General features: G+C 40.0%; 1 protein-coding gene across 2 annotated transcripts in view; it reads left to right on the top strand.

Moving 5' to 3' along the window:
- The window catches only part of stac3 (SH3 and cysteine rich domain 3), a 72,233-nt gene that overhangs the window by 7,126 nt on the left and 51,794 nt on the right, over nt 1-13,313 (top strand). Inside the window, exons 9-13 of one of the 2 annotated variants that reach the window (XM_084421154.1) lie at nt 2,746-2,792; nt 4,266-4,357; nt 4,558-4,609; nt 10,275-10,412; nt 10,792-11,237. In XM_084421154.1, coding sequence (XP_084277280.1) covers nt 2,746-2,792; nt 4,266-4,357; nt 4,558-4,609; nt 10,275-10,412; nt 10,792-10,890 — 428 coding nt within the window. In that variant the 3' untranslated portion in view covers nt 10,891-11,237. Of the gene's footprint in view, nt 1-2,745; nt 2,793-4,265; nt 4,358-4,557; nt 4,610-10,274; nt 10,413-10,791; nt 11,238-13,313 lie in introns of those variants that run through there. The other variant, XM_084421155.1, reaches the window with a different exon arrangement.

Below are 13,313 nucleotides of genomic sequence, written 5' to 3'. Positions count from 1 at the left end.
TTTCCATGTGTGAGAATCCAATGTGACCAGGGCAGGAAAAATCTCTTTTCAGTTGACTGAAAGTGCTCTCTCAGTGTTTCTTTGTCCTTAAACGGTCCAAGTGTTCTTCTCTTCGCAGGGAATTCACACAGAACCGTCACAACTCTGCTGTCATTATGTTAAGCCCGCCCACCGACTCTATACACGATTTGATTGGCCTAACTAGAGTTTGGTTTTTCCAGCTCGAAAGTCAACGGAGAGTTGCTAGACTACCCTGGCTGCAAAATAAATGTTGCTGCCGCTAGGGTATGTCTAGATTTCTAGGCTATGAGAATGGTCCAATGGAGCTGAACAGTGTAAAGTTGCTGTAACAGACCAAAGAAGCTGACAGATGTCTCAGATGACTTATCTGCATCAACCAATCACAAGGTTCGGTGTGTGACCATATAAGGAACATAAATGCTTTGCTATTCAATTCTAGAACTTTCTTTTAGACTCCATGTTTTTTTTCTCTCCAAAAGCTCTGGCATTGCTTTGCTTAATTTGTGCTCTGTCTGTACACAATTTCGGTACTGAGTCGTCCTTCCCTCGTTTCCACAGATAAGCAGTACTTTATCCATGCAAAGACACAGTATTAGGAATCAAGTGAATCTAAACTTTTGAACAGGGTCATTATTTATTTATATATATTTTAGTTGTTGGTCTTGTGAACTGTATGTAAACATCTGTTATGTAAAATAACTTATTCGGGGCAGTACTAAATAAAAAGCAACGGTTTCACTTTATTTTGATGGTCCCTTTAAAGGAGTCATAACCTGCAAATTTCACTTTTCCACGAGAATCAATGTATGTTATGATTGCATAATGATTATACACTGGCCGGGAAGCCGATATTTAAAAGTGAAGCATTTGTTTACCTCAGGGTTTGTAAAATAGCCCACGTGCACGCGCACTAAAAAACGAGATTTTGATTTCAGCCCCGTCTTGACGTCAAGACGGGGCAGGATATACCATATATGGACACCGCAGCAGGAAGCCCGCCCTTCCCCTCTCCCCCTCTCCCCCTCATATTCAGTTCAGTCGCTAAAGATGGAGAAACCTAGTGCACACGTGAGTTGCTCTGTGGTTGACTGCCAGAAACAACATGCAAATGTGTTTTCTATACCAAAAACGGACCAAACTATCAGGGACCAGTGGATAAAATTCATTTTTAATGACGCTGTCCCAGCAACACTTTCAACTGGCTTATTGTTCGGTGTCTGCGCTAAACATTTTACGCCGGAATCATTCACAAATTTGGGCCAATATCAGGCGAAGTTGGCCACGAAGCTCCGTTTGAAAAAAGGTGCCATTCCAACCATACGGGACTTGCCTGAAATTGAAACGGTAAGACTGTTTTTATTGCTCTACTGTGTGTAACAAACAGCAGCTAACTACTAATGCGGCTATTGTATGTAACGTTAGCTTCGAGGTAAACACTGGGAATGGATTCTATGAATGCTAGCCATATCATTGTATAGATTTTTTTATAGAATAGATAAGGATAGATAAATAAAACAAACAGTCAAGTAATAAGAAACTTTTAGAAAAACATCACGTTACATGTCTGTAGAAGAAAAATATTAAATGTCTAAAAAACCAGAACGTGAAACAAGGCAAAAACACCACATGATAGCAAACGTTGATCTCAATAACCACTGTAAACTGATAAAAAAATTCGACTACATCTCCGTTAATGTAATCTACATTAAATAAAAGGTAAACCTATTTGGGAGAAAATAGCAACAAATGTTTTAGCTCGTTAGTCAAAATGATTGTCTTTACCATTCAGAGACATCTTGATGTAGACATCCTTCCATCGACTCCACATCTTCCCTTTCCAGCTCAGGTTCAGAGTCTGGCTCAAACATATACGGTTGAATTCCGTAGGTCGGGTTCATTTACAACTTGCGCCATGATGTCAGTTTGTAATGATGCTGAAGTTACCTGTGGTGTCAACCCCCTTCCTTCCTGCAACCAATCAACGCGCCCCTCATTTGCATTATTAAAATGACCATCCACGACAGCCAAAACATCGCATCAGATCTCAGGAGACAATAATGCCTTCAGAAATAAAGGTTTTAGGAGCTCTGTTTTTATTTTTTTTCCACTTTTCTTTTTTAGAAGGGCATGAAAGACTATAATACAGCAGTAGGTATCCAAATTAAGACTAGGTTATGACTCCTTTAACACATGTCAACTAACTCTCATTAGAATATTAGTTGAATATTAGTAGACTGGTAGGGTTAGGCATAGAATAAGTTGACATGTAGTTGCAAAGTTACTCATAGTCAATTGAATGTCTGTTGGAGGATCATCACAATTAATAGTTTGCAGATATTAAGCAGACAGTCTACTAATACTCTAATGAGAGTTAGTTGACATGTAGTTGCTTATAGTCAACAGAATGTTCAAAAGGGACCATCAAAATAAATGTTACCAAAGCAACATGCAATTTTATATGATCTCTCTTTTCTGTTAATTATTAAAGGGACATTTTACCAAAAAATGACAAGTCACCATTTACTCATCCTGATGTCGTTCTAAATGCATAAGACTTAGCATGAGACACAATATGAGATTGGCCTGTTAATTTAGATTTTTTTTTTTTTTTTTTTTTTTGGGACACAAAGGCAGTTTGAATCAATCTACAGTATATTGGCTCTTTATATCCATTAACTCCAAAAAAGACATGTTGAATGGGCACACTTTATCCTTTATTGTTAGGAAAGCAAGATGGAGACAAGAAAGACAAAACAGCAGCAGATGACAAGGTAAAATACCGCTGTACTAATGTCAAAAAAGTTGCAAGGACAGGAGTAAAGGTTGCATGGACTGGTTTGTCAACTTTATGCAGCATTTTCAAAGTTTCTATTTCCAGCCCTGTCCAGAATATTGAATATTATTATTCCCTTATGAGTTTGGGTGTATATGTGTGTGCCCTTCAGATTGTCCTGTTAAATGGTGTTTGTTGGGTAGTTTTAGTTGTCAATAGTGGTGCTTGTTAAAGCATGTATCACTAATACTATTGGGTTATATGATGGGTTAAGGATTTGAACACACCCCTAGTACTAAACTATAGTGCATAACTCATACTACAACATTTGTGCTATGGGCATGATTTGTTCCTCAAATTGTGTGGCTTGTTGAGGAGAGGTGTGCTATTTCTTTTCTAAAAGACTAAAAATCCTATAAACCTGAGCCATATCTAGAGACCAGAATTTCATAGAGGCTTAAAGGGATAATTTACCCAAAAATGTAAATTCTGTCAACATGTTGTTTCAAACCCATTAGACTTTGGTTAATCTTCGAAATGTAAAGAGATATGATCACTTTATATGATGAACAGGTTTTTATTTACATCTAAACAAAGAATGACACACATAGGACATCACATATGGTAATCACAGAAGATTGTTCCTCACTCAACAAACCTCTTTGTTCTTGTGCATAAGCTTCTATTGTTTACCAAATGTGATTTGTGTGTCAATCATTGAAATAAGGCAGACTGATAGAGAACATAGAACATATCTCTCAAACCCTTTAGCATCTCTAATAGATCATTTTCATTTCTAAAATCCTGTATTTTGCCATAAAACACTGGCATATTATTAGAAAACTTTCTCTGTTACATGGCCATCATGTCCTGGAGGAAACTGAGAAGCTTGGGACCAACACCACCTAGTGGTCAAAGACTTGGTTACTTTGGCCTGTTTTCATGGTCTAAAGATGATCTGAGACAAATTATGCACATTTTCACTGAACAGTTTAAGTAGAGTTTAATTTTTTTCCACACTGTTGTGACAACCATGTCATAACCAGACTTCTATTGACCACAATGCAGAGAAATAATAACACAAGACTGTTGTATTTGGATATGTCTTTAATGTGTCCTGCATAATTAATTAAAACAGCTAAATGCATATTTTGATAGGTCAGTTACGTTTGACAGCATTCTGTATAAACAGTAGATGCTCATCTCAATACAGATGTCAAAAAATACTTTACCGATTTCCTGAAACCTAATTTTTTAGTTCCATTGGGGGGAAAAATCCAATTAAATTAGTTTAACTGCAAGAGACGTTGTGGGACACACTTTGTGGGACATGTGCTGTGGCATGTAGTGCACACTCTTTAACAGGTTGCAACCGAATCTGAATCTGGTTCCTGATCTCACCCCCACTTCTCTGTCGCTGTCCATGAAAGAGGCAAATAAAACCCTCTAACAGACTGTGTTTGATTCGCAGAACAAGAAGCAGCAGCAGACGTTCAGTCAGTCTCACTATTATATGGCTCTGTATCGCTTCAAAGCCATTGAGAAAGATGACCTAGACTTCCAGTGAGTCTATTCACATATTTGTTAATATTTCAATTCAGTCATCGCATTCCTGCATTGTCAAAACCATCATAAATGCTTCATTAATTGGTTTAATTCCTAAACCTGATCAGGTGTGTTGTGTGTGTGTGTGTGTGTGTGTGTGTGTGTGTGTGTGTGTGTGTGTGTGTGTGTGTGTGTGTGTGTGTGTGTGTGTGTTTCAGTCCAGGAGATCGCATCACAGTGCTGGATGACTCTAATGAGGAGTGGTGGAGGGTGAGTTCATTGTGATGGATTTCTATCAGAAGTTAAGGTTAGTACAGGAGTACATGAGTGAGTCAGGAGTACAGTTTTTCTCTTCCATACATTTGATGAAGGGCTGGACAACTTTGGTCCTCGAGATCCACTTCCCTGCAGAGTTCAACTCCAACCATGATCCCAATCACCTGCCTGTAGCTTTCTAGTAGTCCTGAAGACCTTGATTAGCTTGTTCAGGTGGGTTTGATTAGAGCTGGAGCTGAACTCTGCAGGAAAATGGATCTTGAGGGCCAGAGTTGTCCAATCCTGGTTTAATGACTGGGAGATTTCTAAGCAGAAGTCTCCTCAACACATAGTACAATGTTTCTTAGAGCCTTATTAAAGAAACATGCAGTGCTAGAACATTATTGGTTCATATTATTATTATTACTAAGGTTTCAAATTCATCTCCTGTGATCACTTGTGTTCGATTTCATTCAGACCCTCCCCTTTTAATTTCTTCTCACACTACATAATTTTTGTGTCTCACACAAATATGATTGAATGGATAAAAGCATGTTACGCAGTTTACAAGAGAATGGGAACGAATAAAGGAGACCCCGGTCTTTTCATGCACATGGTTTTTTCACGCACATGGAGTGCACATTATTTTTATTTTTTTTGTATTAAGCAAACAAAGCAATACATATAAGTACGAACACAAAAATCATATATAGGCAAATATAGATTTTGAAAATGCAAGTATCAGACAAATAAGGTAGTTTACGAAAAACAAGAAAAGATGCATAATACGAGAGGAGACAAATGAACAAACGAAGAAACAAACATAAAAACAGCATAAAAGCAATATAGATGAACATGCATATATATTAGGGCTGGGACGATACACCTATCTCCCGATTCGATACTATCACGATGCTTGGGTGCCAATACAATATGTATTGCGATTGTTTTAAGAATTGCGATTCTACAAGTATTGCGATTCGATATTGCAATATACTGCGACTTTTTTTTTTTTTAAACACTAGACCATGGGGAAAAGTTAAATCATACACTTATACAGACTGTACATGATGTATAAGATGAGTCATATTTACAAAAACAATTCAGCATCTTTCTGTGTTTTTATTTCAGAAGCATCATACAATACTACATTCTCTTTAACCCTCTGGGGTCTGAGGTGTTTTTGGGGTCCTTGAGATATTCTGACATTCCCTGACATTTGTGCTTTTTTCAGTTGCTTATAAACATATTAATGGCAAAGGTGTAATTACACTCTATTAAGCACAAACAGGGCGACCATAATATGTGAGCAACATGTATGTACATGTTTTCATTTTTGAGAGAATAATGTTTATGCATGGTTATTGAAAAAACTAAAAACTAAAGTTTCTGAAATAAGGCCACAAAACACATACTAAATATGTGTCAATAAGACTTGTGTTGTCGCCTAGAGTTTTTTCTTCAAAATGATGTGAAAATCATCCTGCCTAATTATTCACATAACACAATACATTGATTTAAATTTTGCAAAACACTTTCTGTTTGGAAAGGCAATATGCGGAGTGGGCGTCAACGATCCAACACCATCATGCATATTTAGTGGTTCGCACCTGAGGAGACAATGGGGCCCGCATACTTAATGAGCCATTCATTCAGGTGTGTCACAAGAAAGAATGCAAGAGAAACAGTTGGAAGCATCTCAATTTTTTTTTTTTTTTTTTTTTTTTTTTACAAATTGTGCTTGCAAATTGGCCTATAATATCCAAGGAAAACATGTCTAGTAATTGTGAAGTTAATTCTCATACTGTATTTTCAGTTTTGGAATATTTATCCTCTCCCCAAATTTGTCACTAATAAAACACAATAAAAATTATTTAAAGAAAAGGCTTATATTTACCTTTTAATAGTTTGTTTACATCTACCTTGTAAATTTATATTTTTTTATTAAAAAGGTTACAATTACAACAACAATTCAAGTGTAATCTTTCTTTGTAAAAACTAAAGTATACATTTTATCATACATATTTCAAAGTTAAGGGTTCATTACTTGAATATAGCCTAGGCTACATTGGAATAAACACTATAACATATTATTTGATTACTTTATTTTTGACAAAACATACTATATTTAACATATGAGCAAAAATTGGCAAACAAAAGCTTATTTGATGTGGCAGATATTTTACAGTAAAAATTTATAATCTATCCAAAACTAATCAACGAAATGTTGTCTTTCATATTTCTGTAACAGGTCTTTCGTTTTTATTATAAGAAATATAAATGTTAATTTGCAGTTTAATACGTTGCTTATACAAATACATTTTATTTCTACATATTTCAGTCGATTTTTACTCAGTATATGTCACGGAACACTAAACGAGAGACGAGGATTCAAGTGCAGAGGAGATTTAATAAACAAACACAGACGAAGTACAAAAACTCAGAACTCAGGTATCCAACAGACAGGAACATCAAGGACAGGTAACTCGGACAACGAACCAGCACAGGACTACAAACACAGGGAGGCTAAATAGGGGAACAAACAAAGGAGGGAAACGAGAAGGACAGGTGGGACAAATTAACCAATAATTAGATAACAAGATGGGAGGGGCTAGACAATAAACAGGAGAGCACATGGCACAAAACAACAAACACCCATGTGCAGCACAAGACAGGACAGACATGTGACAGTATAGCAATACAGTTTGCTAAAAGCGAAACATTCATTCACACACAGAAACGCGATTCAAATTTAAACCGTCTTTTTGCAAGTTGTGGTAAACAGCGCGCATCTCTGCCGTTCATTCATTCACACACAGAAACGCGATTCACTTGAGAATGAAAAAAAAAAACGTACTACAGTATTCTTCAGCTCAGGATCTGTTGCTCCTCGAAATATCAGCACTTCTGAGGTACATTTTCCATTATAGTATTATTCCTCACAGCGCTGCGAGACAGTGTAAACAAGTACAATGATCTGAATAAGCTTGATGTGTTTTCTCGAGCTGATATGGGGGCGTTCACAGTTTGCGTGGATTGCCTCAGTCATTTGCGTTTGAATAGCGCGCGCTCTCCGTGGGCGGAGTCACATTAAAAATAATTAGCTGAGATGAGAACGACTGTCATCTCGCTCTTTTCATACAGATTGCATAAACTGAGAATATTTGTTTTTTATAAAAATTACTTCATTTAAAAGAAGAGAATTCAAGCTTCATGCCTGTGTGTCTGTAATGTATGCCTGTTTGACTGAGTATTCGCTGAGTTATGGTTCATTTTCGGACGCGTTTCAGAATGGACTTCACTGACAGAGAGAAGGCAGAACTCGCTTCGTGTTTATTTTTCTTTATTTGGCGAAAAGCACCACACTTTGTTTTTATTGTGAGTATACACAAAAAAAAACACACTTAAAAGGGTCGATTGATGTATGAAACTCCTATGGAAAATCAAAGTCAACAAAGTATTTTTGAGTCTCTTTTACACTGATAAAAAAAAAGCAAGCTGGTATCGCCGACCCCAGGGGGTTAATAAATGATTCAAAAACAAATACATTTTTTAACAGTCACTTGTCGCCACCTAGTGGCGAAACAATGTAATCGATAAATGCATTATTTTAAGCGCCAAGTTTCTATCAAAAGCTGATTTACTCTGATTTTATCGCTACTGTAGACATCAGTGTTTATATTCAAACTTTAAACTTTTATCTCAGTACTTCTATGATAATCTGAACTATTGTATCACAGAAATAACGATACTATGAGGTTGAAAAGATTGTTTGTGAAGCTGTTTCATGACAACTCTCTCCGGGTCAACGGCTTTATACTTAAACCCACACATTGTATATCTCCAGATTCAGAATGTGTAACAGTGTAAAGCATTGAAAGTATGATGTTATTGATATCATTTATTATATAAAAAAGGGGGGACAAAGAAAGAAATACAAAGAAGGAGGGAGATTCATGGACAAGGAGAAGGACGGGAAAGGAAAGAGAGAAGAGAAAAGAAAATGGGCGTTGACTGGCTTAATCGATTTCCTGCTGTAACTGCCTAATGAGTGAAAGTAAGGAGGAGGATGAGGAAGCTCAAGGAGAATGAAGATGACATGATCCCTCCCAGTCAGGCAGCGCATTGAGCAAAGGGTGCCCTTCCCCGTTCAGGTAGAGCTCAACCCACTTGATATGTGCTGGAGTGCAGCAGCAAAACTCTCCATTGACTGGCCATCACAGCAGGCGGGCCGAGGAACAGAGAGAGATCTGTATGATGGTAAAGGGCTTTTATCACATGCATTACACAGGACCTGAAGTTAGAGTTCCACATAGACTACATTGTGAAAAAAGCCCAGCAGAGGTTGTACTTCCTTCACAAGATGAAGAAGTTGAACCTGCCACGGGATATGCTGACCCAGTTCTACTCAGTCGTCACAGAGTTGGCTCTTTGCACTTGAATAACTGTCTGGTTTGGTTCAGCTACCAAATCTGATGTCTAATTTTGTAGATGAACCAGAAGAATACTACAACGGACAGGCCGGACTGCTGAGAGGATTATTGGTGCTCTTATTATGCTCTGCTCTTCCAGAGAGAGAAAGTGGGCAGGTAAAATCATCACAGAATCCACTCACCCTGACCCTGTTACCGTCCAGCCAAGGTCTTAAAACACTGGACACTAGAACATTTAGGCAAGGGGTCTCTAACTCTGCTCCTGGAGAGCTACCGTTCTGTAGATTGGAGAACCCTGATCGAGGCACAGGAGCAGCTTATTCCTACAGGCAATCTCCTCTTTCAACAGTTAAATGCCTCCCAATGTCTCTCTTAGTGCAATACTCCCACTGTTTAGTCTTGTAAATTCACTCCTATTTATTCATATTATCCATAATACTGTACATATGTTCGTAATATGTAAATGTTTATTCTGACACAACCTTACTGTCTTTATTTATTTATTTTTCATTAAATGTGTTTTGTAGACAAATTAATAAAGCTCTTTCTGATTCTGATGAATTTGTCATAGACAATGGAGATGGAGATTGGCTCTTTTGACGCATGCTAACAAACAGGACTTCCAACATGTGACACATGTTAGCAGGGAATAGCTACATGCTAATAGCAATTATCTTAGGGTTAAAACATGATAAAAACAAGTAAAAATGTGCTAGCAACATGGTAATCATTATCATAATCATGGTAATCGCTCCGTTGCATCTCGAACAAGCCTTCCATCAACAATGGCAGTCGTTGCATTACTATTGATGCTCATGGCTTTGCGAACCTACATCGCATCCAAACACGGCGAATCCAACGCGTTCGTGCAGCTCGCCGTAACTTCCATAGACGGAGATTTACAATCGAGCTGCTATTGGCTTGATTAGCTGCTATTTAAAAATGGCGGTCACAAGTTTATTTTCGTCTTGTTGGTCACGGTAACCCCGCCCCCAGCCCCTGACGCAAGCGGTTCTTACTTCTAGCCCAGCAATGTTTTGGTGCTACTTAAGAACCACTTTTACTGGTTCAGAGCTGGTGCTTTGAGTGTCCAAAAACAAAGAACCGATTTGAAACTAGGCTCTCGCTCCGAACCAGCACCAGCACTACCTTGGTGGAAAAGGGGTATGTGAGCAGGGCTTCAGAACTAGGCTTTAAAGTAAACACTAGCCCACTAGTTTTAAACTGTGTCTATGTGTGTCTCAAAGGGTAAGATTGGTGAGAAGACAGGCTACTTGCCCATGAATTACATCATCAGGGTGCGAGCAGGCGAGAGGGTATATAAAGTGAAACGCTCCTTCGTGGGAAACAGAGAGATGGGCCAGATTACCCTGAAGAAAGATCAGGTCAGTGTGTGTCTGTGTGGTGAGGACTGAAGAGGGACGAGTGATTGCCATGTGGATCACTATTATTTATAAAGTGTTGGGGAGAGTTAGCGCACCCAGCTGCTCTCTGTTGAGGTCTTACTGCAAACAACTTCTCAAATTATATAGCGAGCTAAACCTGAGAAATGGCAAACATGTTTTTATGCGCTCCTCTCCCCTCCCCTGAATAATTAAACTGGAATACCTCTGTATGTCCCGTATGATAATCTAAAAATCTGGTCTGCCTAGTTAATGTTTGTACTTAAGCATAAAGGAACTGAATCAAAATGTATTTGAGAGGCAGTTTATTGACTGATCACCGATTGATTTTTCAGATTTATAACTGTGTTCTGCTTTGTAGATTGTGGTGAAGAAAGGAGAAGAGGTGAATGGATATCTGAAAGTAAGCACTGGCCGTAAACTGGGCTTCTTCCCTGCTGACCTACTACTAGAGCTCTGAATGATGAAGATTCATTAATGAAGAAAATATGTGAAGCTCAAGAATGGACAGAGAAATAAATGAGACAGAAGGAGAGAAATGACAAAATCTAACCTCACTGGCTTGTACACAGGGTCTAAATTTAACTTTTACCAAGCAGTGTATATGAATAAAAGTATTTGCTGAGAAAATAAAAACAAAGTTTCTCATTAGTTGGCCAGTGATTTTATCAGGAACTGCAAAAATAAGTTTGTATTGTCTAAAACTCTTTGTGGTGACACATACATTACTCACATTAAAAACAGGTGTAACACATAACCAAATCAAAGAGAAACCATAGCAACAAACTGAAATCTAGGTCAAAAAACCTTTAATGTGGAAGGACATAGACCTGATGAGAAGCGGTCTTGTAAAAACTCAAGTACTGACCCAACAAAACAGTGGACGGGGTCGCACTGCTGCTGGTGACACCAAGTAGAAAAGTAAAGTTTCCTCGTAGCTGGAGCTCTGGAGCTAAGAATGGTCTCCACAACCTCAAATCTCTGGCCGGGGGTGATATATAGTGCCCCCGGCCTGAGACAGAAGGTCTCTCCTGATCGGGATCTCCAAGGGAGAGCCGTCGAGGAGATGAATCAGGTCCGCAAACCAGAATAGACTCGGCCAGCGTGGTGCTACTAGCAGTAGGCTTACTCCGTCCTGGCGGACTCTCTCCAGAACTCCTGGGAGCAAAGCAACAGGGGGAAAAGCGTACAGACGTAGCCTCGGCCACGTCTGCACCATAGCATCCAGCCCCAGGGCAACTCGATGGCAAAGAGCTCCCAGTACCGGACCCTGGGACAGAAACCAGTGCTCCCTCCATATAGTCAAGGCGTGGAGAAACCGCCGCTTGATCTTAAATGTATGAAGTGGGTTTCCCCTCGGGGAGAACCCTCTGGTTCTGAGCCACCACTGCAAAGATCTCATGTACAGCAGGCCAAAGGGTATCACATTGGATGCCGCTGCCATAAGGAACAACAGTCTCTCAAACTGTTTCACAGTGTGTGACTGGCCTAGCTTTAGCTCTTTCATGGCTGTAAGGATAGCGGCTACACGAGCAGGCGATAGAGCGGCTCGCATCATGACCGAATCCCAGACCACTCCAAGAAAAGTGGTCCTCTGTACTGGAGATAGCACACTCTTCTTGGCATTGAGCCTCCACCCCAATTTCTGCATATGAGCAAGGACGACATCTCGATTCCGCTAAAATCAGACAGTCGTCTATGTAATTCAGAATGCGTATGCCCTGCAGCCTGAGCGGGGCCAGAGCTGCATCTATGCACTTCGTGAACGTGCGGGGTGATAGAGCTAGACCGAAAGGAAGAACCCGATACTGGTATTCTAGTAAGCGTCTTTTAGATCTAACGTGACAAACCAGTCCTCGGACCTGATTTGAGTCACGATCTGTTTGAGTGTCAGCCTTTTGAACTTGAGTTTCTGAACTGTACAATTCAAATGATGAAGATCTAAGATGGGACGCAACCCTCCATCCTTTTTTGGAACAATGAAATAACTGCTGTAAAAAACCTGATTCTCTGTCGGGTGGATACACCTGCTCTATGGCTTCCTTTGCTAATAGAGCCTCCACTTCTTGCTCCATTACCAGAGCCTGCTCGGGCTGTACTAATGTGAGTAACACCCCGTTGTAGCGTGGTGGACGAGAACCAAATTGGATTCTGTAACCCTTCTCTACTAACTGCAGGACCCATAGAGATATATTCGTCAGATTCTTCCATTCTGTCAGAAATTCTACTAAGGGAACTAGCCTCTCGAGGCTGGCCTCTGGTTTAATTGGAACCCCCCTCAGAGGGTGCAAGCCTGACGCAGCGTCGAGGTGACACTGCGCCAGAGACCCGCTGGAGACCGCTGTGCCCCAAAACACCAAGGGTGGCGGGGTTGGCAGAACGACCTCGTGAGAGTACCGAGATGGAACAGGCACCGTGTACTGAGGTGTACACCATTCCATCACGATTGGGCCTGCCCTCACAGGTCCGACCCAGATGGCGTCAGGACCTCTTTTGAGCCGAAGCTTTCTTAGCGAGAAGAACGGTACTCAGATCGACCTTCTGCTTCGATTGCTTCGGCTGAGACTGTCGGCCCGGCCCCCATGATTTCTGTGGGGGGGGCGCGGGATGCAACACTCTCCTTTTGTTGTGCACGATATGAGGAACATGCTGGCTGGGGCTGCTCATGCCCAGCAACCCCAGGGGGTTTAGATCAGCGAGGGAGAAATTTTTTGAATGCCTCCGAATGTTTTTTAGTCTCCTGAAACCTTTCGACTACTTCATTTACTGCTTTATCGAACAGACCATCGGGAGCTAAAGGGGCATCAAGAAGAAAAGATCTATCTTTGTCTTTGATCTCAGATAAATTCAACCAAAGATGTCTTTCAGTAGCTACCAGCGCTG

The sequence above is a fragment of the Rutilus rutilus genome, assembly GCF_951802725.1.
Source record: "Rutilus rutilus genome assembly, chromosome: 10".
NCBI classification, from domain to species: Eukaryota; Metazoa; Chordata; class Actinopteri; order Cypriniformes; family Leuciscidae; genus Rutilus; species Rutilus rutilus.
The sequence above is the reverse complement of the archived record's forward strand: the minus strand, read 5'-3'. Positions and strand labels throughout refer to the sequence as shown.